At 47.5% G+C, this 22,390-nt stretch overlaps 1 protein-coding gene across 1 annotated transcript in view; it reads right to left on the bottom strand.

The window, feature by feature from the left end:
• Positions 1-2,834, bottom strand: part of LOC102944271 (elongation factor 2-like) — a 36,324-nt gene extending 33,490 nt beyond the window's left edge. Inside the window, 1 exon segment of the mRNA XM_037902478.2 lies at positions 2,604-2,834. Coding sequence (XP_037758406.1) covers positions 2,604-2,606 — 3 coding nt within the window. The 5' untranslated portion in view covers positions 2,607-2,834.
• Positions 2,835-22,390: the final 19,556 nt, after the last annotated feature.

The raw sequence follows: 22,390 nt of genomic DNA, 5'->3' as shown, positions 1-22,390 counted from the left end.
TTGAGGTGCAGGAGGGGGTGTGGAGTGCGGGAGGAGACTCAGGGCAGGAGGTTGGGGTGCAGGAGGGGTGTGGCATGGGGCTCAGGGCAAGGGGCTGGGGTGCGGGGTACAGGAGGGGTTCAGGGTGCAGGCTCTGGCCCGGCGCTGCTTACCTGGAGTGGCTCCACGGTGGCAGCGGCGTACAGCGGGGCTAGGGCAGGCTCCCTGCCTGCCCTGACCACACGCCGCTCACGGAAGCGGCCGGCACCACGTCCCTGCGGCCCCTGGGGAAGGGGGCAGCAGAGCGCTCTGCCCTCACCTGTGGATACCTCCCCCGAAGCTCCCATTGGCTGCGGTTCCCCGTTCCTGGCCAATGGGAGCTGTGGGGGGCAGTGCCTGCAGGCTAGGGTAGCGTGCAGAGCCCTCCCCCAGGGGCTGTAGGGATATGGTGCCAGCCGCTTCTGAGAGCACTCCCGTGGCGCCGCAGGCCAGATCCAAAGCCCTGATGGCCCAGATCTGGCCCGCGGGCCGTAGTTTGCCCAACCCTACTCTAAACCTAACCAAAACTTTTTTTTAAAAATAAACTCATTTCCTTTAAGCTCTCTCACTCTATTCTTTCAACCTTTTCCTTTAAATAATCAACCAAACGCATCAAAGCACAATCACGCAACATTTCCCTGACCAAACATAAAAAATAAGAAAAAAAAAATTTCAAAATGGCCGACGGCGCCAAACCTCGACACCAAGGGAAATGGAAACTGAGGGCGGGACATAAGCCCAAAATGGGGCGTGGAAACCTGTCAAAAATACATGGTGATGAATGCTATCGAGCCATATACTACTCACATTCCTCCCAAATTGTGTCCCAAAAGCCCCAACTGAAACCTTACTCAACTGTAAAAACCTCTAAAACCACTCCTGAAAAATTCTATGTTACAGTAACATATTCCTCATACAAAAATTTTTGGCATAAAGAAAACTGGAAATGTGGACACAGCATAAAAAGTGTTATTCTTTATATTCAATTAATTTACAGGATTTTGTTTTACGTTTAAACAAAGCTGCCGCTGAATTTCCAGTATGCTGCACCAGACTGCCATAGAAAAGAATCCTGCCACAAAACGTAGGTCCAGCTTGCAACAGAGTAGCTGGGGCTTAATAGTATGGAGACAGGGCAGGTGAAAAGGCAATCCAAAAATGTAGAGTATTTTTCTCCCTTCCACAAGTAAAATACAGCAGATTTTCAACAAAACCCAGAAATTTTACAGCCACAACTGTGGGAAAGCAGAATCACTCCTGGACAACTACATGAATCATGTTGGCTGCACATACTGCAGCAGTGCTTCTCACCGGCTCTCAGCAGCACCGGGACATGGGAGAATCAACCTCCATCCCCCCATAACAAGCTTCCCCCTCTTCTCTTGGAAGTGTTTAGATCCCCACTGTAAGGCAGGGAGGAATGACCCACAACTCAGTTTCAAGTCAGGAACAGACAGCGACATAAAGTAAATATGTACACACCCCATCTAAACTTATCGCTGATGTCTGTAGACACAAGTAAGGGAGGTATAAGTCAGTAAAAGGTGTACCTATTGTCATGCCCCTCCCAAAAGTTACAGAAATAGGACTGAACTGTGATATCTTAACAACATTAAAGAAAAGAGCAAAATGGAGATGGCATTTATTTATCACAGAACCAGGCTCATTACAGACTGATCCCTATGATAAAAATATTCAGCAGAGATGAGATACATTATTAACAGCCAGTGCTATTTAGAGTAATAGGGCCCGCTTGCCAACAAAATAAACACAAATAAATTTAAAAAAAACAACAACCACCCAGCCGTGCCTCCAATTTCCTAGGAAAACCCAGACGATCTGATTCAGGCACAACAGATCTGAGCAGGTATAACACAGGATGTGTACTGACACGCCCCAAACCCCTTTCAGATCTTGCCTCAAAGGGTGGGGTACCTTTTACCTCCCTTACCTGTCCATGCTTCTAAACCCCTCTCTACCTGCGCCAGGCACCATGTAACTCCAGAACCGTAGGGGGAACGTGTGGCTCAAGGATGGGCAAAAGGTACAACACACAACAAAGTCCTGGCGTGTGTCATGACCTCCAGCACCCCCTAAAAAACAGAGCAGCATTTCCCTCTGCGGCCTGACTCACAGGCCTGCCACCTTGATGGGAACAACGGGGATTATCAGGGGGTCCGAAAGAGAACCCGGAAGCGAGGTGGAGCAATAGCACCGTGTCAACAGCCCCAATCCGGAGTCAGGGGCAGTTCGGAGCATTGGGCCGCCCGCGCGAGCGGCAGGCAGGCTCAAAGCAGCCGTTTGGGAGGGTCCCCACCCCGTAGCGCTCCCACCCCACTCTGAGACTCCAGCAGCCCCGGGGCGGGCTCTCAGGGGGGTGATCCCGCTCGGGGGGACCCCGGGACCGCAGGGGGGACTCAGCAGCCCCCCAGGCCCCGCCCGCCCCAGGACAGACACGCCGCGGTGTCAGGGACCCTGCCGGGAAAATGGCCGCGCCCCGCCTCGGCTGCCCTCTCCTCAGGCCCCGGAGCAGCGGCGGCCCGGCTCGGGGCGGCGCGGCGGCCTGCCGCCCGGGGGGCACTCACCATGGCGGCGGGTGGCTCCGACGCCTCCCCAACCCCCGGCTGCCGCTGCGCTTCAGGAGCCTCCGCCCCAGCCGAGACCGAGCCAGGCGGAGACGGGCCCGGAGCAGGCAGATTCGGGACGGGGCGACACAGCCGCGCGCGAGCGCCCGCCTGCCCGCGGGGCTCGGGACTGCGCCGGCTGCCCCGCGCCCAGAGCCGGCGTCCCCCGGTAGCAGAGGTGCTGGGGATGCAGGAGCCGCCCTGCCTTGAAGCGGTTCCCGTCAGATATAGGAGGGTTACTTTGGTTCAGTGGGTTTCAGCATCCCTCAAATGGTTCCCACGGTACTGCCCGGTACCCAGTGATGCCACCTTCCCCGGTTCCCCTCCCGTGCCAGTGCCCCATCCCCTGTCCCCTCCCGTGCCAGCTCCCCCATCCCCTGCTGTGCCAGCTCCCCCCAGTACCCAGCGATTCCACCTTCCCTGGTTCCCCTCCCGTGCCAGTGCCCGTCCCCTGTCCCCTCCCATGCCAGCTCCCCCCGGTACCCAGCGATTCCACCTTCCCTGGTTCCCCTCCCGTGCCAGTGCCCGTCCCCTGTCCCCTCCCATGCCAGCTCCCCCCGGTACCCAGCGATTCCACCTTCCCTAGTTCCCCTCCCGTGCCAGTCTCCTTTCCCCTCCCATGCCAGCTCCCTCCATACCCAGCGATTCCACCTTCCCTGGTTCCCCTGCCGTTCCTGTTCCCCCCCCGCCCCCGCATCCCCTCCCATGCCAGCTCCCCACGGTACCCAGCAATTCCACATTTCCCTGGTTCCTGTCCCATGCCAGTTTCCCCCATCCCCTCCCATGCCAGCTTCCCATAGTACCCAGTGAATTCCCCTCCCATACCAGTTCCTCCCGTCCCCTCTCATGCCAGCTCCTCGTGCTACCCAGTGAGTCCACCTTCCTCTGGTTCCCCTCCCGTGCCAGTTCCCTTCACCCCCCCATTGTCCCCTCTTGTGCCAGCTCCCCCCCGTCCCCTTCCGTGCCAGCTCCCCGCGGTACCCAGGAGATTCCACCTTCCCCTGGTTCCCCTCTTGCGCCAGCTCCCTGCATCAGCTCCAGTGCCAGTTCCCCCCAGTACCCAGCGATTCTACCTTCCCCTGTTTCCCCTCCCATGCTAGCTCCCCAGGTTCCCCTCTCGTGGCAGTTCCCCATGGTACCCAGTGATTCCATTTCCCCCGGTTCCCCTACTGTGCCAGTTCCCCCTGTCCCTTTCCATGCCAGTTCCCCCCGGTACCCAGCGATTCCACCTTCTCCTGTTTCCCCTCCCGGGCCAGCTCCCCCCAGTACCCAGCGATTCCACCTTCCCCCAGTTCCCGTCTCATGCCAGCTTCCCCACCATTCTCTCCCGTGCCAGCTCCCCCGGTACCCTGCTATTCCACCCTCCTCCTGCCCTCTGCCCATGCCAGCTTTGCCCCAGTACCCAGCTATTCCACCTTCTCCCCATTCTCCTCCCGTGCCAACTTCCCCCCCCCCCCAATTCCCTCCCATTCCAGCTCGCCCCTGGTACCCAGCTATTCCTGGAGGGGAAGGGGACATGGTTCGCAGTGGTGAAAAGTGGATGGGCCAGGCCCTTCCACTTTTGAAAAGTGGGAGGGTCGTGGCCCCCTGGCCCCCCCTGTTCCGGCACCACTGTCTCCGGTATGAGCTTCCTCCCACCTTACCCCCACCACCCAGCTCCGCCAGAATATACCCCTTTAGTCACATCCTACTCACTATTGTAATAATCTTTGTACAAAGTACACCTTGCAAGGTGTCATTTGAAAACTCATCATTTGCCTATCAATATAATCCTGTTAAAATATGTGTGGCAACATTGTGTGTGAAATGATAAGACGTCTCTGTATGGTGTTATTAACACATGTTCCAAACTGAGGTTGGCAAACAGGTCTGTCTTAAACAAAGGAATGTGTGCTCTGCTTAATTTGAATTTAAGCCATAATCAGAGTCATCAAACAGGAAGGGAAACAAAGGAAGCTCAAACAAGTGAGAAAAAAGTAGCAGGGAACATCCTTCCCTGTAGACTTCTTGTCTCCAGGTACCCAGAGGGAAATATTCTTCAGATGGGGGGACAGACACCCCAAGGTACTTTTCCCCTCCTCACCCCCCCCCCATCGACTCACTGCACCTGGAGGGATAAAGGAAGCAGCCGTTGGACTGGGGAAGGGATCCTGACCTAAGAAGTTTGGATGATAAGACTGCTGAGAGCATGTGGTGAGGAAACTTTGCTTTGAATTTAACATAGTTTGTTAAGTTAGGCACCAGTAGTGGTTTATATTTATTTTTCTTGTAACCATTGATTTTTATGCCTCACTACTTGTACATACTCAAACTCTATCTGTTTGCAGTTAATAAACTTGTTGTATTGTTTTATCTAATCCAGTGTGTTTAAACTAAAGTGTCAGGGAAGTTCTATTTGGGGTGGCAAATTGTGTGCATATTATTCCTTTTAAAGAAATAACAGACCTAATATAACCTGTACTGTCCAGGAGAGGGCTGGGCAGTACAGGACTTACATTTCTGGGGAAAATCTAAGACTGGGGGTGTGTTGAGGTTATCCTGCAGTATGACCCAGGCTGGTGAGAATCCAGAGTGTAACCCGAATGTGGCTTGCATGCTGTTATGCTTTTTGTGAGAGGCCCAAGTGGGAACTACTTCAGCGAGGTATTGTAAGGCATTCAAGGTTGCAGGGCAGAGGTAACAGAGCTGCTCATTAGTTTGGATTGTACCCTGGTATGTCACAGCCACCATCCTGTGCCAGCTTTCCCCGCAGCAGACGTCCCAAAACTGGTGGTTATTCTTCCATGAGGTGTACCAAACCAGCAACAAAAGTAAACTTCTGTCTCACCACACTGGCTAACAAGAAGTCAGAAATGCAGCCTCCTTAGGTATTCCAGTCCTGGATTCAACACCCAGACACTAGACTTAATGAGGAGTGGTTATTTAAAATCAATTTCATAAAACAAAAGGGTTCTTTTGATCCCAAAGGACCAGCCACATAGCCAGGTCAATCTACAACTCAGATCTTATCCAATAATCATGCTGATGCCAATCTTTTAGTATCTAATATCTAAAGGTTTAATTATAAAACAGAAAGAGAGGTGAGAGTTAAAATTGATTAAAAGAATCAAATACATACAATAAATGCAAAGTTCTTGGATCACATTCGTAGCAGTGATGGAATAAACTGCTGGCTTGTTAAGTCTCTGGTTGCTTCCAAATTTTTGGAAGGTCCTCAGTCCCTTGGTTAGAATGCTTCCATTAGTATAAGTCCATAGTCCAGACGTTTGAGCAGGAAAGAGGCAAAATGGAGCTGTTCCCAGGGCCTTTTATAGCTTCTGCCAAGAGTAGGGAAACCCATTGTTCTCACTGTGGAAAATTACAGGGAACAAGATGGTGTTTGGAGTAACATGGGCAAGTCAAATGTCCATGCATGCTTCGCTTAGTCACAGTAGAAGCCATCACAGGAAAGTCCATTAAGTGTAGATAGGCATCTCCCATGGTCCATTGTGAGTTAAGCGTTCTTTGATGGGCCATTCAACTTGAATAGTTCCTTCACAATGTACTGGCTAAATATCTTGTGTGTGTTACTCAGAAGCAAACACGTTTGAAATAGAAATATAGAGCCAATATTCACAACTTCAAATACAAAAACGATACATGCATACCAATAGCATAATCATATTCAGCAAATCATAACTTTTCCATAGACATCTTACATGCCACACTTTGTACAAGATTTGTTGTAATTATATAACAGTGGTAGCAACAATGATCTATGTGGTCATATTTTAATTAGATAACATCACAGGCACTTTATATTTTTTCATACAGCTTTTCATTCAAGAATATCCTTTATGAATATCAACGATTTAAGCTTCAGACCAGGCTGTGAAGTGCAGAAAGCATGTACGTAGAGCTTGTTACCTAATTCTGAAATGCAGCAGCCTCTGGGTTGGAACATGGTAGCTGTTTCAAAACTCCAGAGCAACACTACACAAACATGTAAGACAGGAAATGAAGAATATTATTTATTTTATTTATTAACATGTTATCTATATAGCTCCATAGATGTAATTGGTGCTTTACAATCACATAGAAAGCATAGGTCCTTGTCAACAAACATCTTTCCACCTAAAACCTTGACCATGTGAGCTGTCTGCATGTGGAACTACCATTGAGTTCCCCTGAATATCTGCCCATGAAGGGCTTGTAGGATCATGCCCCAAATTAGACACATTCAACAAAAGCAAATACGTTGCAGAAGCCAGAGGAGCAACAGAAAGCCCCAAGAAGAAATCAGTTTTGGATGTGCAAGGGTGTTTAGAAAAGCAGAATGTAGGAATATAGCTAGCACACCAGGATTAGCACCCTGTGACCCAGGGAGTCCCTCAGTGCCAACTGGCAGTGGGCATACCATACTATCACTCACATCACACTCATTGCCCCAACTGTTGCCATAATCTGTATCTAAAAAGTGTCTTGGGAGGTATATGCAAATTGGTAGCATGCTGGTCATTATTATTATTGTGTGATGTACGTAAGGGGGTATGTGTAAAGAATTGGAGATGTGTGCTGGAAATATGTTCTTAAAAGGTGTTTTGCAAGCAGTGCCTAAGCCGAGCCTGGCCTAGACAAAGGTATGTTGTTTTTCTTGTTTCCCTGTGTCTCCGATATAAATTGAACCAGGTAATGCCTCAGAGAACAATGAAAAGTACATGTACATATAAAGTAAAAAAAACCCCAACCGGCTGAAACAAGAGGGGGAAAATACCATTTAACAATTACAATGAGTGATGGAGCCTGCATTCCCCAGGAAAGCTTCCTGCCTCTTGAACATACACAATAGACCAGGGCATAGGCACTGACTCTGTGGGTGCTCCAGGGCTGGAGAACCCATGGGGAAAAATTGGTGGGTGCTCTGCACCCACTGGCAGCTCCCCACCCCAGCTCACCTCCGCCTCCGCTCCGCTTCCTCCCCCAAGCTCCCAGCGCTTGCCGCCGCAAAACAGCTGTTTTGCGGCGGCAAGTGCTGAGAGGGAGGAGGAAGGAGGGGGAACGTGGCGTGCTCGGGGAAGAGGTGGGGCTGGGGTGGGGATTTGGGGAAGGAGTCCAATAGGGGCAGGGAGGGGGTGGAGTTGGGGCAGGGACTTTGGGGAAGGGTTGAAATGTGGGTGGGAGGGGGCGGGGCAGGGGTGGAGTCTGGGCGGGGCTGGGGGGGGGTCAAGCACCCACCAGCACTGGGAAAAGTTGGCGCCTATGGACCAGGGGTGGCCAAATAGTGGCTCATGAGCTGCATGTAGCTCTTTTACAAGTAAAATGCGGCTCACGGAATACCCCCACTCCCCCATTCCCAACCTACCAGACTGGGGTGTGGGGAGTTCAGGGTTTCTGCCCCATGGTAGGCACCTGCCAGGGCTCAGAGCTTCAACAGGAGTGGGGCTGAAGCCCCGAGCCCCAGCAGACACACCTTGTAACAGAGCATGAGTCTGTAGAATATTTGCCAAATGAACAGGCTCCACCAAAGGGTGGCATTAATCTGGCTCACCCTCCACATATTGTTTTACACCATGTACAGGACCTTCTCCCCCTATAAAACTGACAGTTCTCTTACCCAAAGTACCTTTTGACTTGTACACCATTTACAGAACTCTCTTTAAAGGCTCTTCCTCTCTTCCTCTTCCTGCTCTTTATGGTACATCCACTGACACTTTTACATTTCTCAGGATGCTGCTGTCCTTATTTTCTCCTTCACAGCATAAACTTCCAGCCTCTGCTGTCAGACTGTCTGCCGCTAGAATACACGTTGCTGAATTAACTCCAGGTGTAACTCCACTGAGGCAAGGTGAGGGAGTTGAAATTAACAGAGTTATGCTTGGAGAATGAAATATGTATGTATTCATATGTACCCTGGGACAGGAACTGTCCCCAAAAGGTGCAATTTCTCTCCAGCTGCTTCCCCTGCCCGCAGGCAGTACTGCTCCAGGAATGCTAGCTGCCTTTGGCTTAATCCCATGGTATCCTGCACCATGCCGGCCTTGGGGAGGACTGTGAAGGACGTGCTACAGCTCTGAGCTATGTTACTTGCTGCTCAGTTTTCCATGAAGAAATTGTATAGGGCATAGTATTGCAGGATGGACAATATCCTGCTGCATGTCTTTTTTTGCCCTGTATCCTGAACTCTGCAGAGCTCCAGAATAGGGACATCCACATAGGCAGAGAGGGATTCATGGGTGGAGAGCTCCCTCTGTGTGGATCCCAGAGTGATGATCTGGTTTATGTTCCAGGATATTGGGGAGGCAAGGTCTAATAAAATATTACCTCACCCACCTTGTCTCTCTAATAGTTCTTCTGTTCAGATCACAGTGGAACCATGGGAATTATCCTGCTGGATCAGACCAGTAGTCCGTCTAGTCAGTATCCGGTCTAACGGGGGCCAGGACCAGTTGCTTCCAAGTGTAAGCAGAGTCAGGATGAGCTCCACCCTGACATCTGGTGGTGAGGTGTGCAAGTTGTGGAAAAGAACTTCAGGGGCTGATCTCATTTGCATAGGCACACCCACCCCATCTAGAATGAGGCCATAGCTGCCCAAATGGTCACTTTGGCTGCTGTGGGATCCCCAGTGTCTCTGTTATTGGGACAGGAAGAATAAATTGTTATTACCCTGATTATGGGAATCAAGGGCAGAGGAACTGTACTTGGCCTTTTGTTATGATGGAGGGATTTGCCATCAACTAAGTAGCACTTGCTAGGCAAGGGACATAGGTTCCAAAACTCTGTGAATTGAGAGAGGCTGGGGACAGGTATTAATACATGGTGGTATGGGCTCCTGGGTGAGGGCCTTACATGCTAATTGCAATTCCTCCTCTCTCCACTGGGGAATATCAGAGCTAATTTTGATTCCATTAGGAGTCTAGTTACAGGCTGCTGAGCTGAATTCACTTTGAGCTAATGGTGCACCAGCACTGAGGCTCCCCTACTACAAGCTGAAATCACAAAAGAGCTAAACTTACTAAGAGCTGAAATCACTGAGTGTTGTGTTAAGTAGTGGGGGAGCCTGAAGCTATATGGCAGAGCAGTTTGCGGGATGGCGAGTGGAGCGGCTGGCGGAGCAGAGCAGTTTGCGGGACGGCGAGCGGAGCGGCTGGCGGAGCAGAGCCCCATGGAGAGGTGGGGCCATCAGCGTTGGACGACATAAGGTGCCCCTTAACCCCCCCCCCCGCAATCTCCACCCAGGTTGGGAGGTAAAACCCTGCAGATAGACTTTTGAACTCTGGGGCTGCCCTGACCAAGGACAGAGACTTTTGGGTCGTTGGACTTTTGGGACTTTGGGTGATTTTGGGTTGCTGGACTCAAGAACCAAAGGGAAAGGACATGCCCCAAATTTGCTTGGGGTGGGTTTTGCTCATGGGTTGTGTTATGAATCCTATTGGTGGTGTTTCCCCAACATAATGCCACATTGTTTCTCTCTGTTATTAAAAGGCTTTTTGCTACACTCAGACTATGTGCTTGCGAGAGGGGAAGTATCGCCTCTTGGAGGCGCCCAGCGGGGGTGGTATACATTTGTCCCAGGTCACTGGGTGGGGCTCGAGCCGGTTTTGCATTGTGTTGTTGGAATGGGACCCCTAGATACTGAACCCGGCCCTTGTGGCTGCCAACTCTGACAGGCAGAAGGGTTACACAAGGAAGGTGTGTGAATCCCTGCAAGCCAGAATTTTCGAATCATCAGCCCACAGGGGAAGTCTTTCTAATCTCAGGCAGTTTAGTGGTCGGTATATGCTCTGAAGCAGGAGAGGTTTTATGCCTCCTAAAACTTGTTTCTGTTTTCTCTAATGTAAATGTGGGCATATTCAGTATCCAGCCCTTTGGGAAATCCTGCTAAGCTCATGGCCTCCATAATATCATGTGGCCATAAGTTTCCAGGAGCACCATTAACTCCTACAGAGTACCTGCTGGGGATGCTACTGAGAGTCTTTGGGGTGGGAACTCAGCCAATGGCAACAGGGCTCCGACTGGAGCCATACTGCCAAAGGTGAGGTGACAACCAGCACAGCATCTTTAAGGGGCAACTCTCTGTGCACAACAGCTCCTGTGCCCATAAGTTCAAGGCTTGCCATTCCTTATGGGTCACCTGGATTTGAGCAGTAGGCTTGTCCTCTCTGTGTTTGCTGTCATGCCTAGAGAGAGTTATGGTCTGAAAACTCCAGGAGAGTTACCATGTGGTGTTTACAGTCCATTGTGGTCACCTCCTGCTAGCCTCATTGTACCACATGGAAAAAAATGAGGGGACCCCGTCACAGGGCACACGCTACTTGCAGTGCCTCCTGCTGGCCATTTTGGGGATTAGCTCTCCCAGCTTGCACTCTCCCTTTGATATGGCTTTCTCCCCTCTTGTCTTGCTCTGCCACCGTGCTCACTAGGGTGACCATATTTCCGAAAGAGGAAACAGGACACCCCCAGCTGCTCGCCCGAGGGCCCCCCCTGCTGTTGCCCAGTCGCTGGAACCCGGTGGGGAGGGGCGCATGCTGGAACACGGCTTCCTCCCCCTGTGGGGGGCGGGGTAGCATCTCTGCTCACCCCCTCTGCACTGCACCCCACAGTTTTGACAAAAGTGGGCATTTGTCCCTTAGTTCTTGCACCAACATTTCAGCAGAAGCTTTTTTCTGTGCAAAAAATGAAAAATATGTGTGGCTCATTATTTATGTGCGCATGCAGTAGCACAGAATTCCCCCAGGAATAATCTACTCTGCCTAGGCATGCAGCAGTGGGAGCTGCTTTGCCAAAGTGACCAATTTTGGCTGGTGTTGGGTTACAAATCACTTTATTGTAGAGGTAATGGAATGTTTTCATCCTTATTGTATGAGTAAAGGATGGCAGAACTATACTTAGCCTGTCCTGATTCAGGGATTTCCCCTAAACTGTACCTCATCCCTACCACTTGCTTGGTGAGTGCCAAATCCCACTGAAAGAGAGACAGAGAGGGTGGGGACAGGTGTTTCTACTGGAGGGTGTGGGCTCTGCCTAGAGAGTTCTGGATGCTATTTGGCCCTTCTCTATTCACTGTTTAAAGACAGAGCTGATTAGATTCAACTGAGAGTCCTTGTTTTGTTCAGTGATTGCTAGAGCTGAAATTACTAATAACCAGGTGCTGAGCCGTGGACATGGTGTGGGACAGTATTGCAGTGAAAAAAGACTACACAGTCTGCACTATCCGTGAGTTCTCCACTAACCACTGAAATCATTGAGAGCTGGGTCAAGTGGTGGAACCTTGGAATGTGCCCTCACAGCTGAGGCATTGCTCAGTACCCCCCCACCTGGCAGGGGGTGGAATGTGAATGCACCTCTCAACTCTGGGTCTTCACTGACGCAGGACAGCAACTGTGAGTGGGGTGCAATGGAAGAAGAGGGGAGTGATGTGTTAAAGGAACATTTGCTGTTGGACTTTCACACCACAAGATGAGAAACTGAGGCAAAGGACACTGCCCAGTGTACCCAGGGGTGGGTGTTTGCAAATGGTCAGATGCTTTTGAATCATAGCTGAGGTGTTTTCCCAAAGTAATGCTGGGTTCCTTTTCTCTTTTTATTAAGTTTTCCTTGTTATACACAGACTCAACGCTTGCGACTGGGGAAATGTTGCTGCTGAGCGGTGCCCAGGGTGGTGGTGAATTTTCCCAAATTACTGGATGGGGGCTCGAGCTGGTTCTATCTTCTATTGTTAAGGGGAGCTCCTAGATATTGAACCCAGCCCTTGTTACTGCCGACTCCTCCTGGCAGCAGGGCTACATATACAATAGAAAAGTGGTTCTCAATCAGGGATACCTGTATCCCTGGGGGTATGTCAAGGACTTCCAGGGAGTACATCAACTTATCTAGATATTTGCCTAGGTTTACAACAGGCTACATAAAAAGCACTAGTGAAGTCAGAACAAACTAAAATCTCATACAATGACTTGTTTATACTGCTCTATATATCGTACACTGAAAGGTATGTACAATATTTATATTCCAATTGATTTATTTTATAACTTTATGGTAAAAATGAGAAAGTAATTTTTCAGTAATAGTGTGCCGGGACACTTTTATTTTTATGTCTGATTTTGTATGCACGTCGTTTCTAAGTGAGGTGAAACATGGGGGAACGCAAGACACATCAGCCTCCTGAAAGGGATACAGTCGTCTGGAAAGGTTGAGAACCGCTGCAATAAAAGATTGTCCCTGCCCCAAATAGCTTATAATCTAAGACCCTGACTCTGCAACTACTTATCTAGCTGCAAGTAGAACTTTACTCACCCAAGTAGTCCCAAAGAAGTCAATGGGACTGCTCACATGCAGGATCAAGGCCTAAATACATTTTTAAATAAAACTATTTTTGGCTTGCCTTATACATTTTTAAAAAGCTGAATTGATTTTGATTTTTGTTCACATTTGAAAGGGAGGGAATCCCCGCCAACAGGGACTAAAACCTCTTTTTAAAATAATACGGTTTGATATTAGAAATGCTACTAAAAGAATCTCAAAGGGACGTTGGACGTCGCTGCAGATCAGTGGCGCATCATGAGCCAAGCAGAGGTTTCACTCAAGGCACAGGCTGCTGTGCTAACAAAAACAGCTGCTGTTGTCATATAAAGGAGAAGGAAAGCTCCTGAAGAAATAGGCCAGATATTGCAGATCCAGCCGAAAAGGGGAGCTGAAAGGGAGTGAAGCATGAACAGCATGAGCCTGCTCCTGTAGCTAATAAAGTCATGAAACTCCCATTGACTTTTACAGGAGCAGGCCCACGGGATTCCACTGTTTGTCCCTTGCTGACCTCCTAGGCAGGATTTCAGTGCGGGAGGGCACGCCAGCTACTGATACAACTGCCCAGATGAGGGGAGTGTTTTGTGCGCGGACTGAAATTTGACATCGGGGGAAGCTGGAACAGTGCATTGGTTGCAAATACCCGTGAGGCAGAGGCTGGATCTGGCTTGACGCATATAGGAGGTGGTGAGGGGTGGGGAGACCTGGTGATCTGAAGAGTTTAAGAAACATGAGATTGACAGTGGAGGACAAGCAGAAAGAGAAGGGAGCGGGGATGATAGAAAAGCTGCCACACTCACTGAAGGTAAATGAGAAATCATAGTCTGCCAGTCTGTTTGGCAAAAGTCTGATTGCTGCTGACTTACTGTTCTGTCTGGAGCTCTTGCGGCTGGTAATGTGTGATGTTCTCTGGGGCACTTTCTGATCTGTTCATTCAAACCTTTACACAAAATTTAGATCCCTGGTGATCTGCTTAAGCCTCTTGGATTTTAAAAATGCAAATCAACTCCAAACGGTTTAGGATTTCATTTTCAAAATGGAATGCCTGAATTCTAAAGTGAGATGTTTTGTGTCTAAAAATGAGAGAGTTCAGAGGAAGGTGCAGTACAAATGAGATGTCAGATGCAGGCAGATAAATGCATAGTACCAGGAGGGAGATTTCCAAAGGCATGAAAGTGAATGGGAGTTAGGCATGAACTCTCTTTTGTGCCTTTGAAAATCTCCCCCTAAAGAATTTGGTAAAGGGATTTGTTAGGTGTAATAACTATGCTGGGCTTGTCACCGGAAGATCTCAAAGTGCTTTAATAACCATGATAGTTTATGGTAATAATGGAAATGTGTAGAATGCTAACAGAAGTAGGAAATAAATAGGTGTCATAATGAAAGATGACTGTTTATTGAGGAATAAACAAATGAGAAGTCAAATTTAGTGATATGAGATATGACCTAGAAACTGGCTTGACTGAACTTGACTTCTTAGGGTTATTTTTTTTTTTTTCCCAGCTGATATATAGATGATCTTTAACTGCTATGAAGTTAATCACAGCTGAATATTCCTCACAGATGTCCTTTGAGGAGACCTATCCCAGATCTTATTTCCTGTTTCTGAGTGATGCTCTGAATTTGGATCCAATATAAACGACTCAAAAATGCTGGGCCAGTTACAGTAATGAATCTTTCAGTCACTTGCCTAGTAGCATTGCACCACCCTAATTTTCTTTAGGGTGGGTGAAACACAAAAACAGAGGAACAAGATGAAAGACATAAAAACCAACAGATCCCTAATTATATTGGAATCAGTATATTCTAGACCAGCCCCAGTAGGCAGGAGGCTGCTTAACACTTTTGCACTTGTCACTCACCATGAAGAATACATTCCACGTAATGTAAGTTTTCCTGGGAGACTGTAGAAAACAAGCCAATACCTGTAATCCTCCTAATAGGTGGCGTTCACAGCTGTGTCGTATCAAGCCCTGCATTTCTATAACTTGCTACCTTTTTTTAAATGCATCATTTTGAGGGGGAAGGATACTGATACCTGAGCCACAATATTACTCACAATTAATAAAGCATGGTTCAATTTCTTAATGTTCACATAAAGTGTATTAAGAATTTTCTTCAATTATAGTGTATAAGAAAAGAATCTTGGAGTGATAAAGCGCCTCCTTATTCCACTTGTGGAACTCTAATGGACTCCCTGTGAAACCATTCATCTAGTGGTAGAATCTGAATGGTATAAAATATCACAACGAAAGGACCAAGCCCTGGAGTTTGGTTTCAGAGAGGAACGTCTTCATATTTCAGGACTATTCAGATCTGGAGTTTTCGTTGTGCTCAGTATAGAGACAGGGTTCAGGAACATAGTCTGGTTTTCAACCCAAACATTTTGGGTCAAGCCCATCTCTGCACTAGGACTGTTCACAAAGCTTCACACACACTTAAAAGTGAGAGGTGTTTATGAGAACCCTTACAGCATATGACTATTTTATAGCCTTACAGTATAGCAGAGCTGAAGGCCATGTCCAGCTTCAAAGTATCTTGGAGTCATCAAGTGATCTTAAGTATTGTTAGATCTATGGTGCAGGTCCTACTTATCTTCGTGAGTAAGGATCCAAGTGTTAGTTTTTGTCTTGTTGCCTGAAAGCATGCAGTAGAATTAAACACCGCAGAGTGAAGTAACAAGTTGTGGATTCAACCAAAACAGTATTTTAAGATACTGTAATCCTCACCTATTTTGATCTAAAAGCCTAGCTACAGACTAATAGAGACTGCTTCTCACGTGGACTGAAGCTGGCTATTCAGTCTTCATTTAGTCAAATTCTTCTATCAAGCGTGCAACTGACTTCCACCCAGCAGTCAGTAGCTGTCAGTACACAAGAATGAAGACTTCATACATGATCCTGATCCTCCTCTCACTGTAGTTCATAGCAAAATTACTTCACCGAGAGGATTGAATTGTTACAACCGGGCTCAGTCCCACTCTGGATGCTCACCAGTTTGTTGCAAGTGGATCCAAGTGTTGGGCCCCATATGCTTCCAAATCAACTAGGTCTACTCTGAATCTAGTCACTGTTTCTAGATCTGGGTCTCTAGGGACACTCCCAGGCTCAGACCTATTGCTGGGTCCTTTCTTGGGATATGAGATTCAATACTCCAACCACCCCAGACCCTGGACCCAGAGTCTCAGACCTCCTGAGCCCCTCAATTGCTTACATGCATTCCTCCAGAATTCCATCTTGCTGTGGGTGATCTGACTTCTAATGTAATTACTTTGGGGACAAAGTGGCAAGAAAGCAAGAACAGAGACTTAGCAAAATAACTTCTTAATCCTAGGAGCTTTACTCTTAAAAAAGCACTAGAGAGTTACAGATCTTTGCAAAATAACAGGTCCTGAGATGCACCCCCTGCCCTTAATCTAATCTCACCCCTTCTATGAGTCTGAGGTCTCCTCAGTGGTTCAGACTAGGTGGAGTCCCTCCCGCCTTCTCTCTCTTTCCCTTTCTCTCCAGCCCTCTCTTCTTGAATATGGTGATGGATGTTCCTCTCTGCTCAGAGAAACATCCTCGCCTTAAATATAATCTCCCTCTTTGGCTATGGGGCCTGCGTGAGAAGCTGCAGATCTACCAGCCATGATGGTGCCCCGGTGTAGAAAATCCATTGTTCCATGGGGTTGGGCCATCAGCTGAGAGACAATCAAAGTAGGTATCTCTAGATTGCTCTGTGATGGCTTCTCGGTCATAGTCATTCATTTAGCTGTTAAGCGCCTTTCCTGGGCAGGTTGGCTGCCTGGACTACATTATAATAGTCTTAGGTTAGACATAATGTAAGCACACAACACAAAATAGCTCTCCTAATCCAAAATGGAGATTACAACACAAAATGGTGCTCACAATTAGATCCAGTCACATCCTACTCTGTCCCATGGATCACATGGTCCTGATCCAGAGACTGGACTGAAAACCCAATTGACTTCTGCCCCTATGTGTGTAAGTGAAGTAGTGATGAATAAAGTCCCCAGCTACGGGTGGAGCTTGAGCACTAGAAAGTAACATTATTAGCCCCAGAATTATTATGAATAGCGACCTTCATGCTATTGCCAGTGATTAAGTCAGCATACTCTTTCCCTGTAGAGCCGGTTTACTGGGTTGGGGCTGGTGAGTCTAGCTTTTCCCTTGTACAGATAAGACATGATGCAATGGGCCACGCTGAGTTAGCTCCTCTATAAGGGCAACCTTTGCCTTTCTGATGTGCACTGGCTGTCTTGTGGAGCTTCCCATTGCCACCAGTGATGAGTCTTCATGTTGAGGAAATGCAGTATCGGCAATAGAGAGCCGCAGTGCAGATAAGGGTTTTGGGTGGAGATCCAAGAGGAGACGTTTGCCTTAAAGGTTATCTTTGATGTGGGTGCCCTTTGCAGAGCTGAACTACTCTTCTGTTTCCACTAGATGGCATTTAATTTCCTTAACAAAGCTCCTCTGCTTGTTTTCCCACAATTTCTTTCTCTATTATTATGGCCATATCAACGTTAGCCTCTATTTTATATACTTTTAACATCTCATTTTTTTGTCTATTTTTTATCCCCTGAAGCCCTCAGTTGCTTTTTTCCCCCCTTTGGCCCAGGCTTGAGTGCATTGCCTGAATCTCAGACTGGAAAATATAGGCGAGTTTGTATCCTTCAAGGTGACCTTAAATGGCATTAATAGAAGGAAAGCAATCTGATGCCATTAACAGCATTCTCCTGGATTAATGGCTGGCACAAACAAGGCTCCTTGGTGAAGATGCCCAGAGCCTTCCTGCATCATTGTTATTTTGGGCCCTAGGATTTGTAATTGTGTTACCCAGCAAAGCTTAGCTAAGCCACAGTACCAGGTTTTTAGTGCCCTTGGATTTTTTCCCCACATTCCCAGCTGGGTTGACACATCTAAACAGCCAGCAGCACCAAGTCTGAGTCGCCAGACGTGCTACAAACACTACACTACAAACTGTAAACAGCACTTCTAAGTTGCGGCTTGGGCTCTGAAGCCCACTCTCCTTCCTAGACTTCCAAGCCAGAGCTCCAGTGTCTACACAGCTATTTTTAGCACGGTAGCCCAAGCCCCACAACCCCAGGTGTGCTGACCCGGGATGAGAGGCTCACTGCTGTGGGCTGTGTAGACATACACAGAAAAGTCAAGTGCCTTGGTCAAGGTCACACAGTGAATCAGTGGCTCTGCTGCATTTAGAACCCAACATCTTTCTTGCTCTCAGCCCTTTTGATTTAATCACCTGTCACAAGGCTGGCCCTTTAAAGGAGTCAGATGCCCAGGCTACCAGTGACAGGGTTCCCTGAAGGGCATGAACCAACCCAGGTCCAAACCTGGAGCCACAGTGTTTATAGGATGAGTCACACCCCTCTATCTGGTAGCCTGCTGATATTTGCTTTCCTGGGACCCAGGAAGCCCAGTCCCAATTTGAGGCTCCGCCCCTGCAGCCTTATTGGTGGAGCCCCAGAGCAGCTGATTGGCCTGCTGGCCCTACTTAAGCCTACTTAAGTCTTAGGCACAGGGAGCCGTTTGAATAACTGGGCTCCACTCTGTTCTGGACTGTGTGCTTCCTACTCCTATTCCCCTGGCTTGATTTCCTAGTATCTGATTCGAGGTTCTGACCTCCAGTTTGTCTCCTGCTTCTGATCTCTTGGTATACTGACCCAGCTGACTGCTGTATTGTGACTGCAGACTCTGGATCTGACTACTAGGGCTGGCCACTCCTGACCCGGATGCGACACCTGGGTCTAATCAAAGGCTTAGGACAGATCAGATAAATGAAGCTCCTGAGGAGGGGAGCCTCCCAGAGAGCTTGAACTAGGCAAAAGCTTTCTAGTTAGGGAGGCCTCAGAGAGACCCTGATAAAGTAGAAGAAAATTTTCCAGACAGGGAGGCCTGGGAGAGACCCAGTGTCAGGCTCTCTAGAGTAGCTCATGGGCTTGAGTGCTAACCTCAAGGCAGACTGTCAAGGAACAGGGCACAAACCTCAACCTGATTGTATGGTCTACTATTAGACTTCACCAACCAAATAACATGTGTGAACTCCTCAAGCACTAGAGCAGCCTTAACATAGAGTCACATGGGCATTCTGGTGTATCTTGCCACCCAGGCCAGCCTGCCTTTGTGATCGATGGTCCCTTACACCAAAAATCACAATATTCAGGTTACTTCCAGTCCCAAAGGACCAGTCATTTACCCCAGGTCGATTGTACTTCAGACCTCAAACCAAAGACAAGGCTTGTAGCCAATCCTATAATACTAACTAAAAATTTATTAAAGAAGAAAAATGAGTTATTTACAAGGTTAAAGCAGGTAAACATACACACACTTACACATGAGAAACGTTCTTAGGTTCCAAAAGGTAATAGAAGCTGCTATAATATGCAAGCTCTATATGTCCTTTAGGGCTAACCCAAAGCAAGCAGCTTGGGGATCCCTGCTTATGCTTAGAAATGATGCCCTCTGAATTCCAAGCAGCACAGTGACAATTCCTCTTTGGCAGGGATTTTTATTCCCCTCCCTTAGCATTCAAACTGTGATGGGATGAGTGTTTGTGCATGTCTGCCCTTCATGGGGGGTGAGAGGGGACATGTCCACTCATGTTCCACAATGGTTTGTCTGATATCTATAGGCCTTCTTTTGTTGGGCCGGAGATGACACCTCTTGTGTTGAACTAGTGTTCACATTTGGTCATGCTTTTCTCCTGACTCGGTGGGTTTCCAGTCTCATAGTAAACACTTTTTTATAGTTACAGAGAAAACACTTATATCTGTATCCCATGCTCTAAAGTAGTATTTAAGAGAGATTAATGCATGCAGCAGTTTACGAGCATTTCATAAAGTCTAAACACGTTGTTATAAATGTATAAAAATATCTATTTTTACAATGCTAACACTCAAGTGAGTCAGACTGGTCTCCAGCTATGCATTTGTCAGTGTTCAGTGAGGCCTAGGGGCCTTGGCGTGAGCTGGCACCTGGTGTGCCAGTGTCATGCCCTGACCAAGCAGGAGGGAGACTGCAGAGCTCTCCAGGCAGTGGAGAAGCCTGAGGCCTTACAGCAGAAGGTAAACTGCTGTTGGAACCCAAAGACTTTTGTTTGGGGACTTTTAAGTTTTATTTGGGCTCTGAGGTAAGAGCCTTTAAACTTATGTAGGAGTGTTCCTTTCAGAAGGCTTTACTGAAGGGAGATATACTGCTGTAAAGCAGGATGCTTGGCTTCTCCTTGACTGGGCCTCTTATGTGACCTTATTGTGACCTTATTGAGATGGGGAAACTGAGGCAGGCCACATTCAGCCATAAAGGGGGTGCTCAGGAAGCAACGATGCCACCTGTACACTGCTGGATGACCTATCCCTTTTTATCATCTTTAGTTGAACAGACTGGCTGCAGGAAAATCAGCTCAAGCTTTGTAAATGTACGTGTATACAAATATATATAATGGGTGACGTTGTCTCACAGGTTCACCAGCACTTGTTGGGAATGGCTGCCTTTCTCATGAGCAATGAAGCCACAAAACACTTATTCAGGACACCCCAAACATGGACCAATAAAAGCTTTATGCCCCACCACACCACTTACAAGAAATCCACCATCTTTTTACTTCCCCCTCTCCCCCAAAAAAGTTTTGTCTGAAAGCCACAAACATTTCTCTCAAGAAGTTGTCCAAAAAAAAAACCCCCTACCAATTTTACAAACTTTTTTTGGTCAATAATATTTTTTTCAGAGAAGACACCAAGTGTGTTTATTGCAAAGCAGCATTCTCAGAAAAAGCTGCCGGGGCCAATTTTGTTGCCACTGAAGTCAATGGTCACTGAGTTCAGTAGGAGCAAGATCACCTCTTACTTATATTTCGAGGAACGTCTGCTGCAAATCCAGCAGTTTCTAATAATTCCCACACAGAAGCAGCTGCAGGGGAAAGTCCTTTCCATTCTGGGGGAGCTGGTTTTTGTAATAGCTTCCCCTCCCCCATCCAGATGGGCTGAGGCAGCTGCAGGCAAAGTCCCTGGGGAAATATTACAGAACTAATTACAATGATCGGTTAATGCTTTTATCAGCGCTATAAAAAACAAAATTAAAAAACAAAAGGAAAAACAGGTGGCCTGAAATGATCTTTCTGGATGTAGATCCTGGAAGATGCTGAGTGCATTCGGGACACTGCTAGGAGCCTTCAATTCTTGTAGACTTCACTGGAGGATAAAGGTGCTCACTATTTTGTTGGACTGAGGTTGTATGTGCCTGCTTCTACGCCACTGATGTCAATGGGAGTTTCACCATTGACTTCACTGGAAGCAGGGTAAGGCCTTCGTGGCCATTTTTTGTGTTAAGCTTACACAGGCTGGTCGGGATGCAGAAACCCAATTAGATTCCTGAATTGACATAATGTAATGATCCAGATTGTGCTACCTCTATCTATCCCCCGTGAAAATCAATAGACAGGCTCCCATTGATTTAAATTGGAATTGATTTGGGCTCTATGCCAGTGGCGGCACTGAATCTGGCCCAATTATTCAATTTTATATGAGATGTGTGCGTTAAACACTTTGGGCCAGATTCGTCCCTGGCATAACGCCACTGAAATTTGGCATCTGCTCACTCATTAAGTGTTTATTATTAAAGCATCAGTTTCTATTAAAACCTCCAAACTGTACAGAGAGTGAAGTTTCCATTTGTTAGCAGCTGGCATTTTAATGTCTCTTCCTGAAGTATTCACAACAAGCAGAGCTGAGTACTAGGAAGCGTAGCCTTGGTGAGCAGATGTTAGCAACCCACATAGCAAAAATGGTGTTTAAATTTTAAACTCCGGGAGCATGACACAACCAATGTGGCTTAGGTATGACTTTAAAAAGGAGGGGCTCTTTCAGAGTGAGTTTGTGAATCCCCCCATCCTCCCTTCGGAGCCCTGACATTGTTCTAATTCCCTCCCTTTTCATATTCCTCGCCCTATCCCCCTTGTCCATATGATGGCTATCCTCAAGGGTGAATTAGGTGCTCAGATATCACAGTGATGGACATGGTGTAAAGCCTAGATTAGATAGAATTAGGATTAAGCTTTATAAAGAGTAATCCTAGACAGTGCCATGAAAGATCAAACCAGTGCTTCATTTTTTCCCATATCCTGTCTCTGACATTGGCCAGTATTAGATGCTTCAGAGAAAGGTGCAAGAAAACTTTGTAATGAATAGTTACTGAATAATCTGCCCCAAAGCAGGCTGCGGTTGATTTATGCCCTGAGTCCTGAAGGTTTATATGTAATTGTAAAAGTTTTTATTCTCCATTCAAAGACACAGTCAAATCAGTTTGGCGAAGTCTTGACACTGTTGCGATGAGTTCCCAAGGCTCTGCGTTGTATAAACAGGCATTTCCTTTTACCAGTTTTAATTGTATTACCTTTTAAGGTCAATTAAACCCTTTCTCACAGTACTAGAATTTAGGATAAGCGAAAGCACCTGA

The sequence above is a fragment of the Chelonia mydas genome, chromosome 5 (genome assembly GCF_015237465.2).
Source record: "Chelonia mydas isolate rCheMyd1 chromosome 5, rCheMyd1.pri.v2, whole genome shotgun sequence".
NCBI lineage: Eukaryota > Metazoa > Chordata > Testudines > Cheloniidae > Chelonia > Chelonia mydas.
Note: the sequence above shows the minus strand (reverse complement) of the source record. Positions and strands in the feature narration are given on the sequence as shown.